This window comes from Ovis aries, chromosome 4 (genome assembly GCF_016772045.2).
Source record: "Ovis aries strain OAR_USU_Benz2616 breed Rambouillet chromosome 4, ARS-UI_Ramb_v3.0, whole genome shotgun sequence".
In the NCBI taxonomy this organism is placed as follows: domain Eukaryota; kingdom Metazoa; phylum Chordata; class Mammalia; order Artiodactyla; family Bovidae; genus Ovis; species Ovis aries.
Genome location: NC_056057.1, coordinates 73932940 through 73954888, shown reverse-complemented (window position 1 = coordinate 73954888; position 21949 = coordinate 73932940). Strand labels below are relative to the sequence as shown.

Here is a 21949-nt window from a genome sequence, read left to right as displayed (position 1 = left end):
CAAAACACAGCTTGGAAAGTCTTTGGAAGTCTCTGATGGGGGCAATGATTCTCAAACACTGGGCTATGTATACTGCTGCTGTTGACTTCTATCTGCCTTAGCTAAGGGAATATGTTCTAATACTGAAACATGCCTGTTACATAGAAGACCTCTCTGGGGCCAATGGGAAAACTGCCTATATTGTCAAATACGTTTATTGTTGGTTACTGATTGCCAAGGATCAAGAGGGCAATGTGATGAATCTGCTGTTACAGTTTATACTTCCTGATCATTCTCTTTGACCATCCAGCAAGGATATGCTCCTCTAAGAATCACAAGTTTCTGCATCTAAGACCTCACATCAAGATGCAGGTAAGTAGAGATATGTATGCAAGGTTAGTTCCATAATGCAAACATTCTAATTCTACTGATTAAAAAAAATATGTAAGTTCCTAATCTATGAAATTCTATTAACTCATTGTTTTTGGCTGAGAATATGCCAAATTTATAAAATATCTAAACACTCTTGGGGAGCTAAAATTTTTATAAAATATAATCTAAATGCTCTTTGGGAAGCAAGATTTAAGAATGAAGCACAGAAATGAACAAATATAGTATATGAAATTATTTTAAAATAAAAAAATGTCTTCTCAGTCTTGAGATTTTTAAAGGTATATAGAAATGACAATTGGATTTCTCCATTGAGAATATTAGCATAGACTAATAGAATATTAAGTTATATGCAGCTTTGGCTTCCAAGAGAATTTAGTTCTCTCAATTTCCCTGATTTACCAAGAGAAAAGCTGCTGTTTTTTTTTTTTATTTTGCTCTGAGAAAATTGAGTCTAAGTTACTTCTCCCATTTTAATAAAATGGAAACAGCAGATGTTGCTTCATAGAACAGTAATTCTAATAGATTCATCAAAGAATGTCATGAATTGATGCTAAGATACCTGTAGCACTTCTGATAATATGTTTTAGACTGAGATAGTTAGATTGATTTTTCCATAGAGAGTCTTAGACACTCGTGTATACATGCTCAGTCACTCAGTCGTATCCAACTCTTTACGACCCCATTGACTGTAGCCTCCAGGTTCCTCCATCCATGGGATTATCCCTGCAAGAATACTGGAGTGGGTTGCCATTTACTCCTCTTGCAAGGGATCTCCCCCACTCAGGGACTGAACCTGCATTTCTTTCAGCTCCTGCACTAGCAGACAGATTCTTTACCATTGAGCCACCTGGGAAGAAGCCACAGATACTTGACAAATGGATGCTTCTCAGTGTGTAAGAGCACTGATTCTTTGCTTACTATAATAGTATCACAATTTGTGTTTTACCAGCAAAATAAGGCATGAGAATTAATTCACCTAGATTCCTTTTTCAGATTTGCCATTGATTTCCCATTATATGAAAACAGGCAAGTTACTTTCTGGGAAATATATATATATATATAAGTAAAGTAAGAGTTTATTTTACTTTTAATTAAGAAATCCTCAATTTACATATTATTATAACTGATTTATGTATAGGGTTCATACTAGTTTGGCTTTCTGGAAATAGCTTCTCTACCTGGGTGCCTTAGAGTCAAAACGGGTCCTTCTTCCTTCCCCAGAGCTCTAGTTTGAACTTTTCTTCTGTTTTTCCTCCCTACCAATGCCACCTCCATACTAACAGAGCTGATGGAGACTCTAGCCTCTACCCCTGCCCGGTTCTGGGTAGACTCGGTGACATCAGGACTCACAGGATAAAGGAACTGGGCAGAAAACAAGCCTGAGTGAGCACTCCCCACCCCCTGCCTTGATCTGCCCTGGCCCCAGGACTGGTTCTTTTCAGAAAAAATATTGAGGGTTATGAAGAACTTTTGAGGGGCCTGCCTAGGAACCAGTCACAAAATGACTTCTATAGGAAAATATATCCCAAGTTGCAAATACCCAGCTTCTAGAACACAATGTCTTTAAGAGTTGAGGACCCCGAGTGAGGAGTCCAACATTCTCAGGAACACTCATCCTCAGGGAACTGAACATAAGTGATTTCCTACCTGGGAATACAGCTCCACTTCTTTATGATGATGCTACCAACAATCATTTTTCCACAAAATTGGAGATCTGAGTTCTCTCTAAGGCAGAGTTTTTCAAATCATGAAGTGACAGATGCAGATTAAGAGTTAAATGAAAGCTGAGACCTTCATCCGGAAAAGGTTATTGCCAACTTCTTCCTGATATGTTAGGCCTGTGATTAATTCAACTGTAGGAAATGACGAAACAATGGCAGTTACTTCACTAGAGGACTCCTTCCAGCACTTCTCTGACTGAGACATTTCTGGCTGCCATATGCAATACTTTAGGTAAACTTTTCTTCAGGGACAGAAAGTATCCATATGCCTTTTGTCTTCCAAGTGGGAATATCGATGACTGGGGACAGTACACCACAAAAGAACAAGACCCTCTATGAGAAGTATATTCAGATCAACTCACAATTTTAATTGGAAGAGCCGAATATTTAAATCAGGCTAGGCAAGGCCTTCAAGAGCTTGAGCCATGTACCTTCTCCCAGGCTTAATTTCCTCATCTGTAAAACAACAAGGTTGGGGAAGCTGATTACAAATGTTTCTGTGATTCCAATGGCTTCCCCGAATGACTCTGATCCAGAGCCTGTCTAAAAACCTCCTATACTGAGCCATCAAAAAGAACAAAATAATGCCATTTGCAGCAACATGGATGGACCTAGAGCTTATCATATTCAGTGAAGTAAGTCAGACAGAGACAGACAAATGTCATATATCATTTATATGTAGAATCTAAAATATGATACAAATGAGCTTATTTACAAAACGGACTCATAGATTTAGAAAACAAACTTATAATTTAAAAAACAAACTTATAGTTACCAAAGGGGAAATATGGAGGGTGAGATAATCAGGCATTTTGGATTAGCACATACAAACAACTATATATAAAATAGATAAACAAGGTCCTACTGTATAGTACAGGGGACTATAGTCAATTTCTTGTAATAAACCATCATGGTAAATTTTATATGTGTGTGTGTGTGTGTGTGTCTGTGTGTGTGTGTATGTTTATTTGTTGTTCAGTTGCTAAGTTGTATCAGACTTTTTTGCAACCCCATGGACTATAGCCCACCAGGCTCCTCCATCCATGGAATTTCCCAGGCAAGAATACTGGGGTAGGTTGCCATTTCCTTCTCCAGGGGATTTTCCTGACCCAGGGATCAAACTCATGTCTCCTGCATTGGCAGGTGGATTCTTTACCACTGAGCCACCAGGGAAGCATATATATATGTGTGTATATGTGTGTATACATATAACACAATCACTTTGCTCTATACCAGAAACTAGCAACTAGCACCACATTGAAAACCAACTATACTTCAATTTTAAAAATAATTAATAAATGTAAACCTCTTATTGTGCACTCTCTGACCCAAGCTACTGCCAGGACCCTCAATCATTGTGGTATGGCTGTATAACTCCCACAGTCTTTTTCTAGGACTTAGGAAATTGTTAGGACAAATAACACAGGATTCTAGCTCCCCAGACTGTCCAAACCAGTTAGGAATCCCTCTTCTAACTATACAGCTCACATACTCTATTGCTGAGTTTCTTTAAATTATGTGAGGATTTTATTGTCTGTATCTACAGTTCTGTGATTTGAAGGCACAGGAATAAGAAGAGTTCTTATCCCACTAGGGTTTTTATTTTGTTCAAAATTAAAACAGACCCAAGGAATGGCAAGGAATGGCTTCTCCTTCTCTAGATTACATCTTTGATGATTTGTGTGGTCTTGCTGAAGGCTGATACTTATAACCTCTGCAGGGTTTTATGCACCTAAATTCTTTTTTGGCAGTTCCTCTTCTGCCCAGATTCCTCAGGAAGCAGTATAATGCGGGGGGAAAATGTAAGCTTGGTTTAGTATCTTTGTAGTTTGTTTACATTTTAGACACCAATGCTTTAGAGTTAAGTAAATCAGTTAAGCTCAAGACCTGGTCTGTAACCTTGGGAAAGTTACCTATGCCTCAATTCCCTCATCTATAAAATGTGGGCAATTGCATCTCTTTTCCAAGGTGATTTTCTTGAAATGCATCTATAAGGAAGTACCCAGAACAACAGTTGGCACATACAAAGAACCCAGTAAAGCTGCTCTTTTCTCACTCTCTACCTTCACTGCTCCCACTGGACTGAATATCAAAACCATAAAAGTAAATTGCCTGTATTCACCCCTATTCTCATAGAATTCTTACTGAGTCTTTAGTTTCTCCTGAATGTTTTCAGGCTTGACAATACTCAGATATAATTAAAGGAACCCACGTTACGTGAGTAACCTTTAAAAGCTGGCTTTGCATCCAGCTTTGTCATCACGGGGCACACCCTCCGGCTACTACTATACAGGGCAAGACTGAAACCAGTAAGTCAGAGTTTCACAGTGTTCCTTTTGACCAGCTTATTGGGCAATGGGGAAGAGTCTGAGAACTCTATACATAGGATCCTACCCCAGAGAGGTCAGTATTTCTCAGGGTGATTCAGCTACCTTTATCCATTAGCTTCACCCTGAAATCATTTGTTAAAGCGCTACCCTCCCAGAGTCATAAACCAGAATCCTGGAGGGGTCTGCCACAGCGGTTGACAACTAATATACAAGGGACAAATCTACCCTACTTCCTGCTTTTATACACCTAGGACCTAATAGTTGAAAAAATAAATAATAGTATTTCTTGACATATGAAAATTATATGAGACATAAACTTTAGTGTCCATAAGTACAGTTGTACTGGAACAAAACCACAGCCATTTATTTGTGTATTGTCTATGGATGCTTGCATGGTACAGGAGCAGAACTGAGTAGTTGCCGCAGAGACTGTAGAGCCCATAAAACCTATATACTTTCTGGTCCTTTACAAAGTTTGCTGCTCCCTGACATGGGGCACAGACACTGGGAACCAGACCTGGCAGCAGAGTTCAGCTCTCGATTCCTCCCACTTGCCCAAGTTCTCTCATCTCCTTTGTATCCTCCAATGGATAATGAGGCTTTTATGAGGGTCAAACAAATGTATAAAGTGCTTAGAAGAGAGTCTGGTGCATATTAAGTACCATCTATGGGTCTGTTACTATTAGCTGTCACAACTTTTTTCATAAACTAAAGCAGCAGCAGCATACCAGTTAGTTAGCAAAAACTGTGAGACTTTCATTTGTAGCCCTCCAATTACATTCAAGGGGCAGTAGGAAGGTATTAAAGACACCTGAAATAACACTGAGCATAGATGCTTATCCACAAAACTAGTTCTGCATTCTTAACAAATTTTTTTTTATGCTATATTCTTCTTTCAAACTTGAGTCTTAAAGAAGCTTACACTCACCTTCGATTTCAGCCCTCACCATCTATTCCTTACAGTTGGAAGAAATAGACTTCAAAACAGAGGCTAAGGAACAGAATAGAGCCCAGAAATAAATCCATGCATATTTGGTCAACTGATCTTGGACAAGAATGCCAAAAGTACACAATGGAGAAAGGATGACCTCTTCAACAAATGGTCCTATGTTAGTGCATGTGTGTGTGCTCAGTTGTGTCTGACCCTTTGTGACCCCATGAACTATAGCCCACCAGGCTCCTCCGCTCTGGGATTTCCCATGCAGGAACACTGGAGTGAGCTGCCGTTTCTTCCTCCAATGGATCTTCTTGATCCAGGGATCGAACCCACGTCTCTTGCACATCTCCTGCATTGCAGGTGGATTCATTTTTTTTTTTTTTAAACCACTGAGCCACTGGAGAAAACTGGATGTTTACATGCAAAAGAGTGATTATTGGACCCTATCTCACACCATATACAAAAATCAAAATGGAATAAAGACTTAAATATAGGATCTAAAACTGTAAAATTCTTAAAAGCAAACTTAAGGGGAAAGCTTTGTGACATTAGCCTTGACACTGATTTCATGGCTATGACAGCAAAAGCATAAGCAACAAAAACTAAATAAATAAGTAGGATTAAAAAGGTTCTGCACCGCAAAGAAACAACAGAATGAAAAGGCAACTCACTGAACAAGAGAAAATATTTGCAAGACGTAGATCTGACAAGAAGTTATTGTCTAAAATTTTAGCAAAGAAGATACACAAATGCACAGCAGGTATATGAAAAAATGCTGTGTCACTAAGTACCAGGGAAATGCAAATCAAACCACAACAAGGTATCACCTCATATCTGCCAAGATGGCTATCATTATAAAAAGAAAAAAAAAAAGACAATAAGTGTTGGCAAGTATGTGGAGAAATTGGAAAGCCTGCACATTATTAGTGGGAACTAGAAATGGTGAGGCTGCCATGAAAACAGTGTGGAGTCTCCTCAAAAAATTAAAAATAGAATGACCATATGATCTAGCAAGCCTACTTCTGGATATATATCCCCTCAAAAATGAAAACAGAACCTCAAAGAGATATTTGCACCCATGTTCACAGCAATATTATTCACCAATAACCAAGATGTGGCAGCAACCCAAATGTCTATCAATACATGAATGTTTTTCAATGTGGCATGTATCATACAATGAATTGTTATCCAGCCTTAAAAAAGGATATCTTATCATATTCTGCAACATGGTTGAATTTCAAGGACACTATGCTAAGTTAGGAGAAGGCAATGGCACCCCACTCCAGTACTCTTGCCTGGAAAATCCCATGGACGGAGGAGCCTGGTAGGCCGCAGTCCATGGGGTTGCTAAGAATCAGAAACGACTGAGCGACTTCACTTTCACTTTTCACTTTCATGCATTGGAGAAGGAAATGGCAACCCACTCCAGTGTTCTTGCCTAGAGGATCCCAGGGACAGGGGAGCCTGGTGGGCTGCCAGACCTATGGGGTCGCACAGAGTCGGACAAGACTGAAGCAACTTAGCAGATGCTAAGTTAATTACAAGAAGATAAATACTGTATGATTCTACTTATATGAAGCATTTAAAATAGTCAAACTCATAGAAACAGAAAGTAGAATGGTGGTTGCCAGGGCCGCTGAGGAGGAAATGGAGAGCTGTTTACTGGTAGAGATTTTCAGTCATGTGAGAGGAAAAGTTTTGGAGATCTGCTATGAGGCACTGTAGATGCTTTTAACAATAGTGTACACTGTACACTTGGGCAGGAAGATATCAGGTTGTGTTTTTACTACAATAAAAATACTAGGGAAAAAATAAAACCCTCCATATGGGCCAAAGGACTCATATCTCTAATCTACCTTGATGATGACTGTGGTACTTGAAAACAGGAATCAACTTCCTGAATCAAACACAAAGCAAGTAATGTATAGTTGATTCGATATAAGACAACAGGAAATACTAGAATTTTTCTCTCAATTCAGGACTTTTATTTTGAGGTTTGGGGGATCCAAAAGAACTTGAGAGGGAAGTTTATACATGAGAGGAAAACAAAGACCCCAGTGAGAACCCAGTCCACCACATGAGCAAGCCCTGTCCCACACACAGCAGGTGCTCCAGTATTTGTTAAATGTTGGTGACTCATTCAATTTTTCTGTGCAACCTCCACAGCAAATACTGTGAATCTTGCTTATTGTTACATTTCTTAAAACAATAAGAAATTGTTGAAATTCAAAGAACTCTGCGTGATAGAAACTGCAGGAAACAAAACCAAACCAGAAAATCTCACGTCTGAATTGCTTCAAACTGTTAAACTGGGTGAAAAAGCTGTGAAGTAAAGAAAACTGTTTCCTGAATCACCTGAGTGAAACTCCAAGATCCAGCTCCCTTACCTTCCTGACAAGTGTGTTTTTACCAACACACTCTTTGCCTGCACTAAACTGTTCTTGCATAAAAAGTAGCTGAGTGATTTTGGAGACAGGATTGTTTTGCCTGAATCATCCAGATAACTGGAACAACTCAACTTCTAAGAACAATCCGGCCGAGGCTGCCCTGCCTACTAAGTGCCCGCTGTCCTCTTCAGGCCATATCCGAGTCACATCCAGCTTAAACTAGAGATGACAATGTCGCCTAGGAAGGAAACACGCCGTTATTGTTAAGTGAAACGGTCAACTCCAAATGCGCTCAGATCCTGAAATTCACTGCTGATGTCCAAAGGCGCTTTCGCAGCTTGGTTTTTCGAAGTCTCCTTTCCCTGAGAGCATCTCAGGGCTGCCCGAAGGCATTTGGCCCCTTCCCCCAGTACCACACTTTGCTTCCAGACCCGTAGGCCTGTCCAATAAAGTTGTTTAAAATACAAAACGTAGCAGAGGATGCTCGAGCAGGAAGAGAAAAAGAACACCCGGCGAAATGGGTCGGTGTTGGAACGTGCCATTCGTTTTGAAGGGAGGAGAATCCCAGGTGTGAACTGCATCCCGAGCGTGAAGTCATTTACCAGACCTCGGGGTCTTCAGGGCCTGAGAAGAGAAAACACCAAAGACCGGGCGGAGCGCAGGAAGGGGCGGAGGCCGGAAGCGGAGCCTGGCGCGGGCGGCGGCCCCAGGCGCGTACCCCGCGGGCCAGGGTGGTGCGGCCCTGGGCGGTCCCCGCGGGCAGGCGGGGAGGCGGGAGGCGCTGGGCGGCGGCGCAGAGTGCAGCATGGCGTATCCCGGGCATCCTGGCGCCGGCGGCGGCTACTACGCAGGCGGGGTGAGTGCTGCCCGCGCGGGCTCGTGGCCGGGGCGCGATCCCTGGACGCCCGGGGCTCCGAGAAGCCACAAGGGTCGTCTCGGCCGGGGAGGTTCCCGGGCGCCCCCGCCCTGCCCGCCGCCTCGCCCAGCGCCCCCGCCGGCCGGCCTCGGTCTCCGGCGACCTCCTTCCTCCTGTCCCTTCTTCCCCCCGGGTTGCTGCTTGGGGCCGGGACGCGCGTAGTTTAACCCAAGAAGCCCACCCTGTGCCTCCCGGATCCGCGGCGTGAAATCGTGCAAAAGGGGTGTTGCCTTCCGCTCCGCCTTCCCTAAGAGCAACAGCCATTTTACTCTAGAATGGTCCTGCGATCCACTTCTTTCTCTCTCTCTCCGAAATTGAGAGAAACGGGGAAAGTCAGGGAAAGTCCGCTAGAGTCGGAGACTTCCGGCAGGAAGGCAGCCTGGCCCTCAGTCTGGGACGGGCATCCTTTTGGGAACTGTTTCCTGAAGAGAATATTCCCTATCCGTGACACACCTCACCCTCCCGAGGCTACACCTGTCTCAGAACGCTTTAAAAATACCTTAAACGCTAGGAAAAATTATGCAAGACAATTCTGAGCCCTGCTGGTAAGTTGCATGGCCAGGTTGCATTCGTCTCAGTAAACTGCAGGTTAATGGAGATTTGCAGAGGTTACTTCATTTATACTGATGTCATTGTCAAGACAACTCATTTTGATCCTAGCTGCGGGTTTTTAAATTATAACTGGGATGAGAATGGGACAAAGGGAAGGAGTGATTGCGCCTATAGAGTTAAGGGAGGTGGGAGGGGGGGAGCAAACGACTGACAGCGAACCTGGCTTTGCACAAGGCACTCAGTGGTGAAAGGATAAAACTTGGTCATCGGATTTATTCATTTGTTCCCTGTCTTACAGTACGGAGGGGCTCCCGGAGGGCCTGCGTTTCCCGGGCAAACTCAGGATCCGCTGTATGGTTACTTTGCTGCTGTAGCTGGACAGGTTAGCTCTTCCCTTTAACATTAAAGAAATTTCAGTTTGTACATTTGTATTAACCTTTGTTACAGTCCCACGGAAAAACGACTGTTCCTCTGGAAAAGAATTCCTTTGCTTCTGCTCCAGAAAAGAGAGAGAGAGAGAGAGAGAGAGAAGGAAGTTCATGGGCAGTTATTTATTTTTGAATATTCAGAACAAACTGGGACAACGTGTTACTCTTGCTTATGTTCAATTCAGAACTAAACTTGTGATTGAATTAGGGTCAGATTGAACACAATAAACTAGTGTAAATATGCTTTGAAGATATGTAAGGTAGAAAGATGTCTTTAAAACGGTCAATTGTCAGGATCCAGACAGCGAATTTCCAGAGAAGAAATTCCAGGTCGACTGAACTTTAAACCTTTCTTTGTACAATTAGAATCATGTAGTACCAGTAATTCTGTAGCCAGATTCTGAGGGACATTTTCTTTGCATTGAGTTTGACTGTTAATTACCCCTTTAGGAAATGGGTACTCCAGGTTAAAACCCACTAGCTTCAAAATAAGGAAGGTACTTTCTTCTTGCTATCAGGAAGTTAATCTTGTGGCCAGTTTAGTTTTTCTTAGCTGCGGATGCTATTACTAGGTCAGCCCTTCCATGTCCTTGTTAGGTGTTGTGGTCTGTTGACCCAGACAGAGAATGAATTAAGGTCAACACCCCAAAACCTTTCACTTCTTCTAGTTGTGTGACAGGTGGTAGTTCATCTTGTAGGAGGCCTTTTTCCTCAGGTACCAGGTCACTGTATATACCATACTGCCGTTATAATCCAACATGTTCAAAGAGGACATTTGTGCTTATGAATTCAACCTAGCTTTCTTTTAATCAAAAGCTAGAAATAGCACAGTCTTGATGTGAAAATGCCTGTAGACTGTTATGGGATAAAAACGTGTGACCACCTTCTAGAACAGCACTGGAAAAAGTACAGTTTGAGAAACTGAATGGAAAATTGAGTCTAAAACTGAAAGAGCTTCCCCTAAGTATCTGCTTCACCTGTTAGTGATCAGTATCTTTGAAACCACAAGACACGGCAAAGCTCAAGTCTCTGCACTCTTAGACCGCCAGGACCAGGAGCCATGAAAGGCACCCACCTGCTTAGCTTTCAGCAGCCCTGGTCTGCGGCAGCATGTCCATCGTCTTTCCCATTATTGATCGTGCCTGTCATCTAGATTGTATAATAGTCATGAACTTGAGGATTTGGGCATTTTATTTTAAAATCTAACGTGTTTCTAGTTCTGACCTAGGTCAGCCAGTGAATAGGCATGGAGAACTTGTATAATTGTATAACCAGCTATAATTGTGATCTGAAAAAAACATTCATCATATTCTAAGCAAAGGAGATCACAGAGGCTGCTTTTTGTGGGAACCAAACTTTTCATTTACTGATGTCATCTGTGTACCCAGCCCTCCACCCCCTCAACAGAAAAAAAAAAAAAAAAAGCGAGGACAAGTAATAGAACTTCTGATCAAATACATAAATAATTGTATTTTAAATTGCTTACTTTTGCAGTTTCCTAGTTCAGAGTAAGAGTAGTTAAGGGTAGGAGCTAGTTGTATTTATATGTTTAAAAATATGTCTCAGTGGAAGAAACTGAATTAATCTTACTGTTTTATTAAGAAGAGGAACCGTATGCTTTAGAAGTTATGCCATCTAATTCAGGAATTTATAGGAAATGACAAAAAGATATTGGTAATACCAAAGCATAGGTGTAAGCAGCTTTCAGACTTGGTAATTCTTGTGTAATGACCGTTGCAAATAAAGCCTGAAATTGAATACCCACTTTGCCTAGGTACTAAGAAAGGTATTTTTGGTATATGTCCTTAATTATCCATTTGTGGGAGAACCTGGAACAGTTTCCTTTCTTTCTGTAACTTGTTGTTTGGGGAAGTAGAGTGAAGAAAAAGAATGCCTACTTTTGAAAGGCGTCCATTTAAAAAAAGTCTCGTGTGATAATATTCATTTTCTGTATTATTATTGGTATACTGAATGCTGAATGTAAACAAAGAACTGGAAGGTACAAGTCACTCTTGTAAATCCTTTTCCTATTTTTTTTTTTTTTTTTCCAAAAGGATGGACAAATAGATGCTGATGAACTGCAAAGATGCCTGACACAGTCGGGCATTGCTGGAGGATACAAACGTGAGTTAGCAGCCCCAGAGTGTCTCGGAAATCTCTTGCGTTGCAGATGTTACTTCTGATTTACAGCCTTCAAGGAATCTGAGAGCTTCTGAAATGGCAAAGTTAAGAATTTCAGAAGCTGAATTTATTTCTTTTGTATTTCAAAATGCTCGTTTGAAGATAGTTCTTTTTCTTTATATATAAATTTATTTATTTTAACTGAATCATCCCACACAACCCACCAGTTTAGTAGGTTTCTTGGATCTGGGTTCCGGGTGTCTGGAACCATTCAAACCAATAAGACGTGGCCTCCTCCTCAGAAACCGAGGTAGGGTGCTGAAATGAAATCCTCCAGGTCAGGTGTCATTAATGATAGGAGCTAACATTTGCTGCTCACTGTTGGCCAGGAGCTTATTCTGGCTCGAACGTGGCGTCACTTAGGGCTTTCGGTGGCCAGTGCTTGGCACCTGGTCCCAGGGTGACCTGTTCTGCATCCCTAGTTCTGAGTAGTTGGTCCTACCCTCCCTTTTCACAAGTCCCCCACCCCTAGTCCTCAAGGAGCCAGTTATATACTCCTGCTCTCAGCTTCTGGCAGCATGAGTGCTCACCTCGACATCTCCCAGATCTTTGCTCTTTCTCCATCAGGCTAAGTAAGACGTACCCTTCCTAATTTCTAAACTCTTTGTGCTCATCCTTCTTCCCGCTGCCCCCTAGTTCCTCATAGACTCCCCCTGTGCTTATACCCACTTCCTTCCTTTTGAATTCTGCACAAGCTGCAGAGAGGGAACCCTTACCAGGATGCTCATTCCTGGCAGGGGCCTTCTCATTTTCCCACACATGCCACATGCTTCCCTTCAAATCATATCTTTACCATGATAGAACAGCATCTTGGCTGATCTGCATGACCTACCACCTTCTTTGCCTGCTGTTAATTGAGACAGAATATCAAATTGAAACTTCAACTTCTTGGTCAGCTGTAAATTAAAACATTCAAACTAGGGGATTTCCTGACAGTCTGGTGGTTAGGGCTCCAGGCTTTCACTGTGGTGGACCCAGGTTCCATCCCTGTTTAGGGAAATAAGATTCCACAAGCCGTTCAGCATGGCCAAAAAACAAACAAGCAAACAAACAAAAAAACCCCACAAACTAGAATTCACACCTGTGGACCTGTAGTGGCTATTTTTAACTGTTTGACAGGGCATAATTACTATGTGGTTCTCTTTTTTAAACTATCAGCATATCCATTTTTATTATCCTTTGTTTTATGAATTTAGTATCCAATCACTATTTCCTAGTTATGGAATTAAAATAGAAACCTTTTGGATTTCTGTCATTTACTCTGGTCCTAGACTAAAGAAGCCCTTTTCTCCACTAGAGATTTTTTTTTTTTTTTTTTACACTATTGTAGGCAGTATATTTAAATTGTTAATCTCAAGCAGTTGGGGCTGATGAACAAAGATCTAATAGCAGGGTTTCCACAAGTGAGCTATGTCACAATACAGACTATATTACTCTACTTCTGTTCAGGAGAAGAGGTGTGGCCAATTTTAAAATCTAACAAAGTGGGCAGTGTATTCTTGTAGAGAAGTCCCTTTAGAAACTTCCTTTGAGAAAGCCATATTTAGTAATGCCCTTACATCACCGAGTTACAGAAAGGACATACCTATCACCTGAATTCTGTGGTTAATCTGCTTGCTGTCATCTCGTTGTGAAGGCTGTGCATGCATGCCAAGTTGCTTCAGTCGTGTCTGACCATCTGTGATCCTATGGACTGAACCCGCCCGGCTCCTGTGTCCATAGGATTTCCCAGCCAAGAATACTGGAGTGGGGTTGCCATTTCCTTCTCCACGTGAGACTGTAATGACCCGCAAAACCATCCTGTTTGTGAGTGTCAGAGTTAGTGTTGTAATGGAGAAGTTATGCAGCCATTGGTCTTTTTCAACCCACCTTCTAAACTAAAGATGGGGATGTGGGAGACAGTAAAACCTGTGGCATCTTCTTTTCTTGCCTGGAAAATGCCATAGACAGAGGAGCCTGGCAGGCTACAGTCCACGAGACCGCAAAGAGAAGGACAGGACTGGGCACACACAGCGCGTGGTATCCTAACCAGTTTAAGAGGGAGCAGTCATGCCCAGAGGTGGTGCTGATGAGGGAAGTTGCTCTTTGAAATTATTTAAAACAGGATTAGCATTATTTAAAATAGGATTAGCATTAGTAAAACCTCTTCTGGAGGAAAAAAAGAAATGAACAGGAGTTCTCCTCACCCAAACTAATAAGATGTCAGTGTTCTAACTCATCAGAACTGCCTGCCCAGAATAGTGAATTTTCTGTTTTGTTCCTGCCCATCTCATTCCCTCCCTTCTCAGATCAGATTTCTAACAAAGAATTCTAACCTGTCACTCTCCTGCTCTTAAAAATCCTGAGTAGCTCCATGGTGCCCATATAAAACAGAAGTTAGACGGCTTACTAGGAATTCAGTCCCAGATGCACAGCACCCCCCAACACTTTCTCCCCGCTTCTTGACCTGTCTGGACTTCGCTGCTTCTTTCCTTGCTTGTGCAGGTCCCCGGCTTTACATGACTATCTCCAGATATCCCAAATCTTTCCTGTCATTCACAACTTGGCTTAAATGTTACCTCTTCTATCAAGTCTTTCTTTCAACATGAAGGAGCCTCTCACACTTCAGGATCTGGTAGTTTTTGGTGTCTCCATTATGGCTTACCCTCTTCTACCCTGTAGGAAATGACAACCCGCTCCAGTATTCTTGTCTGGAGAATCCCATGGACAGAGGACCCTGGGGGTCGCAAGAGTCGGACACAACTTAGTGACTAAGCCACCACCACCCTGTGCATAAGACCTCAAACGGTCAGCCAGCACAGGATCCAGCTTCACAGTTGCTGTCTCCAGAGTCCCTGGTATCCTGAGCCCTGCACACCAGGAGTACTTAGTAGGCATTTGATGAATTAATGAGTATGGGAGGCTGCCTAAAATGGGGAAAAAAAAAAAAAAAAATATATATATATATATATACACATATACCCTTATTTGTATTTTGACTTAAGAAAGATTGGTATTTACCTAAGGGATTCTACATTACTTCTAATTATCAGTGTAAATCAGAAGTGTCCATTTAAACTAATGTCTGATTCCCATGGTCAGATTCTGATCTAATTGTTCTGTGGTAATGCTGACTATACTTTAACAAAAGTTGTTAAGAGAGTAGATCTTAAAAGTTCTCACCACATGCATCAAAGGTAGCTACGTGAGGTGACGCATGTGGTAATTAACCTTCTTAAAGTCATTATATACATACATCAGACCATTACACTGTACACCTTAAACTTACACAGTGTTGTATGCCAATCATATCTTAGTAAAGCTAAACAATTAATAATTATTGTTCTATAGTATACCCCAGATATCAGGGTCTTATAATGCTTTTGGGTGATTCTTGTAAGTGCTCAGGATTAAAAACCTATGGTCTAGACTAGAGAGGCTTCATACCTCCACACAACTGAAAAACACAACAAAGAATCAACCAACTCTTAAGTGTTAACAAAGTGTTGCCTTTTCTTACCTCTAAGAATTATCTTTGTGCATCAGATGGAGATTAAGGGACCAAAACAGAAAGAGTCTCCAACCTTTTATTTTAGGGTTCTAAGCTATGCCAAACGCATGAATCTATTAAAAGTAGAAAACCTATAGTTTGTAACATTTGGAAACATTACAGCAAGAAGAGTTAGCCTAGTGTTTTAAGTTCACTTTGGTTAAAGATTCAAATGAAGCTGGTAACAGCTGTAAATGATGCCAACTCTGTGTACATCTCAGCAGCCTTGTTGAGTTCATGCTGGCCTTGCCCACATGAGCCTTGTCACTCCTTCCTCCTAGTTTTACAGCTTCTTTGCACCTAAGACTACTCCCTCAGTCTTGGGAAGATGCAAGGAATCCTTTATTTTTAATTTGTTGATACTTAGGTAGAGTACTATTAGGTCATAAACCAGTAAGTGTATTCTTGTTTGGTTGTCTTAAGTGAGGTGTGGAAATACCCTCAGAACACCCTTGAACCATGAGTAAACTGAAAAGGCTTCGGAACAATGGCTTTCATTGAGTGGGTCATCGGGTCTTAGTCCAGAATGCTCTCGTTTGACCCACAATTCTAGCAAGCATATTTATCTTATTGTCTATGAAAAGAGGCCATAGGCAATTTGAGGTAGGAGGTGACCATTCAGTGTCTGACATTAAAGGGAAAAGAAAGAGAAACAAATGATCTACCTAGAGCTAGCAAAACCAACTAAAGTCAATTGTGCGTAGGAACAAAGCAACTGGATCCACCCATTCACCGTGGTGGATATAATACATTGTGGTTCATTATGGTGGATTGAACTCTATTACAGTTTCAAAGGCAAAAAAGGCTATAATACTTTTTATGAACTACGTTATAAAAAACTGTAAGCCTATGCAAAAATAGAGATAATTATACAATGAACTCCCCTGTACTCATCCGTCAGCATCAACAATTATCAATGTGTTGCCCTTCTTGTTTTATCTATAAACCTAGCCATTTTCTTTTAAAGCAGATTCCAGATCTCTTAACATTATTCTATCTATAGATAACTTCAGTGCATATTTTTCTTAAAGGTAAGGACACATTTATCCCCCAACTTAAAAGCCATGAATCACACCTAAAAATATTAACAGTACTAGGCCATACTTTTTTAAAAAAGATTTCTGTTAAATTTTTTAAAATCAAATTTGGGTTCTATAAGGAGTTCTCTCTATCTGGAAAATAAGCCTATTTTAAAGCTCCATGAATTTAGTGTCACATAAATTGAGCAGCATGTAAGAATAAAAGTGTATAAATAATCACATTCCTATTAATTTGAATGTATCCAATGTAATGTGAATTTTTGAAATTGTATTAATATGTATGTACTTTTCTTGATTTAACAGCTTTTAACCTGGAGACTTGCCGGCTTATGGTTTCAATGCTGGATGTATCCTTTACCTTGATGGCAGTCTAGAGTATTTTATTCTGGATTAAGAAAAAAAAAAACCTTGAAGGAATTTGTCTAAGAACTAATATTCAGTAAACAGAAAGTGACAAATGACCACAGAAAAGTTTTCCAAAATCATTAGCTTTTAAGATGTCGCTTGGTGTGAAAAAGGAAGTTTAATAAGCAGAACATTTGTTATTTAAGAATTTGAGGAAGCATCATAAACAAACAAGTATAGAAACCAGAGCAGTCAAGGCGACTTTTTTGCTGTGACATTGATAACCCTGCATGAGTCACACTGACCTTCAAGCAATGGGATTTTTCATATCACAGTTGTTAGACTAGTTTAGTTACTGCTGATGGTATGGTGCCTTCATCCCACCTCATTTTCCAAAAGCGAAAACAGTGGGTCTGGGAGGCCTTACCGTGGGAATATTAGGGCTAAAGAGGACCCTGGACAGAAGGGTAAGCAGCGTAGCCTGGACCTCTCAGAAAGTGCAGACCACTTTGGTTGTTATAGGTAGCTCACAATGGCTTTTTAATTTCCTTGTAGTCACTCATATAGATGATCTCTTTTTCTCACGGAAAATACGTACTCAGAGCTTTTTCTCCATAGGCCTTTATTTTTATATCATTAGAGTATCTTTTTGTCCTGTCATGCCCAAAAGAATGTACAATATTTTTTTCAGCAGAAAGAACGTTAAATTCCCTTATCCTTGATCTTTGATATAATCGTTAGAAAATGTTGTAAAATAAAGATGCTCTAATCCTTGATTATAGTTCAGAGAGACATGTCAGGCACAATGGGTTTCAATGAATTTAAAGAACTCTGGGCTGTACTGAACGGCTGGAGACAGCACTTTATCAGCTTTGACAGTGATAGGAGTGGAACAGTGGATCCCCAAGAACTGCAGAAGGCCCTGACGACAATGGGTGGGTATGACTGACTTCATCTCTGTTCACTAGTAGCTTTTTGCTTTTGTTTTTTTGTTTAATTTATAAAACTAAGTATTACATTTCTATTTATAGAAATAGCACCTATTCATAATTTAAATGAGCCCTCTCCTAAAAAATTGGGCTTAAAATTATTTTTAATGCTTTTTTTTAAATCCTTGAAATTGGAATATTTTTTCTTTTTCTTTTTTCGCTGGATGATTTTTCTTCTTTCAGGATTTAGGTTGAGTCCCCAGGCTGTGAATTCAATTGCAAAACGATACAGTACCAATGGAAAGATCACCTTTGATGATTACATCGCCTGTTGCGTCAAGCTGCGAGCTCTAACAGGTATGTCCTTTGAGATTGCTATTAGCAGGCCTGGCAAATAATTCTGTTTCCTCAGAAATTTTTTCTCACATGTTAAGTAATCTGCCGTTAAAATGATCCAAACTAAATTCCCTGGCAGTCCAGTGGTTAGGACGGTGCTTTTACTGCCAGGACCTGGGTTTAAGCCTTGGTCAGGGAACTAAGACCTGGAGAGCTGAGTGGCTCAGGAGGGGAAAAGGAAGTCCTAACTAAACTTTAGTGTTCTATAACATAAATGAACCAAGCTAATTGGTAAATTTTTGATTAGAGTATGAGCAGTATTCTGTGACTTCTCCCTGGAACGTGAACTACTTGATAAAAGTGAAATACTTGAAAAAAGTGAAATTGCCCATCAGCAGCCCTCTTTCCTAATTCCTCTTGTTGGAGAGTAATTTGAAATGGTGGTCTGTGTTTCAGATGTCCTCAAATGAGGCTGTATCAATAATCTCTACTTTTCTCTCTCCTCTTTTTCTTTCCTTTGTATGTTTTTTCCTGTTCCATTCCTTTCTTTAGTTTTTTTACCCTTTTTAATATATGGTATTATAATTTTTTTGCATCCTGACAAATTTGAGGGCGGATTCTTTTTTTTTTAAGTAAATCCTTTTCATTTAGTAGGACAAAGCTCAAATGGGTGGAGTACTTGATCATAGCTGTTTGTCATATTAAGGACGCCATCCATCTGTGTGTGTGTGCTCAGTCATGTCCAACTCTTTGTGACGCTATGGACTGGAGTCTGCTAGGCTTCTCTGTCCATGGGATTCTCCAGGCAAGAAAACTGGAGTGGGTTCCCATTCCCTCCTCCAGGGGTTCTTCCCAACCTGGGGATCAAACCTGTGGTCTCCTGCGTTACAGGTGGTTATGGCTGAGCCACTGGAGAAGCATCTGTTTCTTAACATATCTTTGTTATTAAGAAGTCTGAAATTCTGTACTTCCATCACAATTAAGGAGTGGCCTCAGAAGTTGTGCAGCTTTTACCGACTTTGGGATGAGGCCTTTTCTTCCAACTCCAGGTTGGGGAAGACAGTTGGCCAACTTCTGCTTGCTGTGTTACTTGGCTGCATATTAAATCCATTCATATTGCTACAGCTGACTTCTTTGCTTTGGCCTTTTGTCTCTGTTGGCTGGTTGTACAATTTGTTACTGCATTTGAAACTCTGCTGACATAATTAACTGTTAGGATTTCAGATGTTCTAAAAAAGCTCATAAATTTTACTGTTGTGTTTTACAGACAGCTTTCGAAGACGGGATACTGCTCAGCAAGGTGTAGTGAATTTCCCATATGATGATGTAAGTCTGAGTAAATTCGTAACTGAGTAAAAGAGGGGTACAGCAATTGGGCATCCCTTTGAAGCTGGCTCTTTAGAGCATCTTAAGGATCCCAGAGCAGTTAAGGCTTACATGATCAGGAGTCACCATCCAAAATTTATTAATGTCATTTATTTGTCTTATCCATAGACCACTGTTGCATTAAACAACCGAGGTCAAGGCCCAGCTTTTCTCACTGATTAGCTGGATCACTTAGGCAGTTTTTTCATTGCTCAGAGACTATTTGAGGAAAGAATAATAATGCTGTCTTCACTAGTCTATTGTGAGAGTGAGATTTCAATAAGAAATGTCCTTGAAAAACACCACCATGCAGATGGTATATCTACTTTTGTCTCCTTTACACAAATCACCTCTGTCAATGAGAAATAACTTGCATGGTTCGAAGCTGCAGTTGGCACATCTGTGTTCTTCATTGAGGACAAAAGACACAAACTTAAGTCATAATTTAAAACTGTATTTACTGCATAGCCACACTAAATGTGTCAGGATACAGACACATAACCAGTGTGAGCATAACCACGTGCTATCTTTGTTGGCCTAGGTTGGATAGACACAGCACAGCTGGGGAGATGTTTAGGTGTGTCTCCAGTTTTTGTTCAGCCATTGATAAACCACTTTTAGAATGGACATCACTGTGACAACTAAAAGGTTTCTCCATTTCAAAATATAAACGTGCACATATTTTCGGTTTAGCAGCAGCTGCCGTTCTGAGCACACTCTTAAAAGGCTGTTGCGTAAATATGTTTACTTCTTTTGCTAAAAGGTGTGTTCCCTCAGTGTGCATTAACGTCTCAGGTAACAGTCCCGCTCTGTTTCCAAGGATGGAGAGGCAGACTGTGGGGTGGAAAGTGCACAGGCTACGGCCTCTCACAGGGCCACTTAAAGGACATCTGTCTGAATGTCCTGACCCAAGTTCCGTTTTCCCTGAAAGAGGGAGCATCAGCTGGTCCTTGCAGGAATGCTGTAGGAACTAGCAGTGTCCAGGGCCTCGCTGATGGTGGAAGAAAGCCAAAGAAAACTGAGAACAGGAGCAGAAATGATTGCTGTGTGTTGGACTGTTATTTATATTTGTGAGTAGGTGCCTTTGATCATGATCACATTTAGAGTGAGATATTAATTTGGAATTTAAATAATTCTTTATGCATTAAGGTAGCATCAGCTTCCTATAAGAAGGTTTGATGTGAGGAAACCCTCTGGATTTTATATTAGAATGCTTCCTTCAAAAAATGAACTTTTCCATCCATCATTTACTCTTATTTTTAAAGCTTTTTTTTTTTTTTTCTAATCCACAGTTCAAATGAATAGCAAAATGTAAGCTGCGTAGAAATAAGCAGGGGTGTGTTCCGTGTTCTGGGGTCTGCAGCGTAACACTGGTTTCTCTCTTGCAGTTCATCCAGTGTGTCATGAGTGTTTAAGTCAGGAGCAAGCTGTATGAACATAACCTACATTCCGACTGGAGTTCTCCTTTGCTCTTTGCCCTCAGTAATTGTGTGCAGACTTACACAGCCACCTTTCCTTAACAGCTCTTGTAAAAGTTTATTACTTTATGTACAACTGAAGTTTTTTGTTTTGATAATAAATGCTTTGAGATGATACTATCATAAGATCCAGTCTGTTAAACACCATTTAGAACTTCCTTGAGCCACTGTCAGTCAAGCCTTATTTTCTTGTTAAGCCTCTTTTATGTAAATTCAGGTGTGCCAATTGTTTAAGGCACATGATGTTTTTTGCATTGTAAGATACTAAAACCTTTTCATCAGACTGCAACTGTTGTCTCCCCTCTTTTAGAAGGGCTTTTACATCAGAGTGAAAGCTTTATATGTGGAGTATTCTTATCATGCAAATGGTTTATACCCACTTGGATACCAAAAAAAACACACAAAAAACGTGGTGATCCGTATCGGGATTCCCCTTGGTAGAAACTTAACACAGGCTTTAAGGATTATAGATACTTTGGTGGCTCTATGAATGGACACACTTAAAAAGCTGTTGAAGGGAATTCCCTGGCTAGGAAAAGTCCTAATCAGGGTTAGGACTCCATGATTCCACTGCAGGGGGTACAGGTTCAACTCCTGGTTGGAAACCAAGCCATGTGGCCAAAAAAACCCTGTTGAATAAGTGGCAAATACTGTCACTAAGTTCCACCTTGTCATTATCCATGTAGCCCTCTGTTCTGTACTGTGCTTAGTGACTCAGTCATGTCCAGCTCTGCAAGTCATGTCCTACTCTGCAACCCTATAGACTGTAGCCCACCAGGCTCCTCTGTCCATGGGGATTCTCCAGGCAAGAATCCTGGAGTGTGTTTGCCATGGCCTCCTCCAGGGGATCTTCCCAACCCAGGGATTGAACTTGGGTCTCCCCCATTGCAGGCAGATTCTTTACCGTCTGAGCCACCAGGGAAACCCAAGAATACTGGAGTGGGTAGCCCATCCCTTCTTCAGGGGATCTTCCCAACCCAGGAATCAATCCAGGGGCTTTTGCATTTCAGGTGGATTCTATACCAGCTGAGCTACCAGGGAAGCCCATAACTATAGTTAAAAATCTTATACATTATGAGCCACATATTTAACTATGTTAAAAA

At 40.9% G+C, this 21949-nt stretch overlaps 1 protein-coding gene across 4 annotated transcripts; it reads left to right on the top strand.

Moving 5' to 3' along the window:
* The first annotated feature begins 257 nt into the window (after positions 1–257).
* Positions 258–20966, top strand: SRI (sorcin). Of its 4 annotated transcripts, none has more exons than XM_042248289.1 (8): positions 258–351; positions 9514–9597; positions 11698–11767; positions 16697–16740; positions 17526–17673; positions 17911–18024; positions 19271–19329; positions 20757–20966. In XM_042248289.1, exons 1-8 carry the CDS (start codon positions 346–348, stop codon positions 20781–20783), a joined length of 552 nt encoding a protein of 183 aa, XP_042104223.1. In that variant the 5' UTR covers positions 258–345; the 3' UTR covers positions 20784–20966.
* Positions 20967–21949: the final 983 nt, after the last annotated feature.

Excerpts from the sequence above, each read along its gene's own strand:
- SRI (XM_060414366.1), top strand. The coding sequence starts at position 8,553 with ATGGCGTATCCCGGGCATCCTGGCGCCGGCGGCGGCTACTACGCAGGC. Across the intron at positions 16,741-17,525 it reads TTATGGTTTCAATGCTGGAT|AGAGACATGTCAGGCACAAT; the intron begins GTATCCTTTACC and ends ATTATAGTTCAG. Across the intron at positions 17,674-17,910 it reads GAAGGCCCTGACGACAATGG|GATTTAGGTTGAGTCCCCAG; the intron begins GTGGGTATGACT and ends TTCTTCTTTCAG.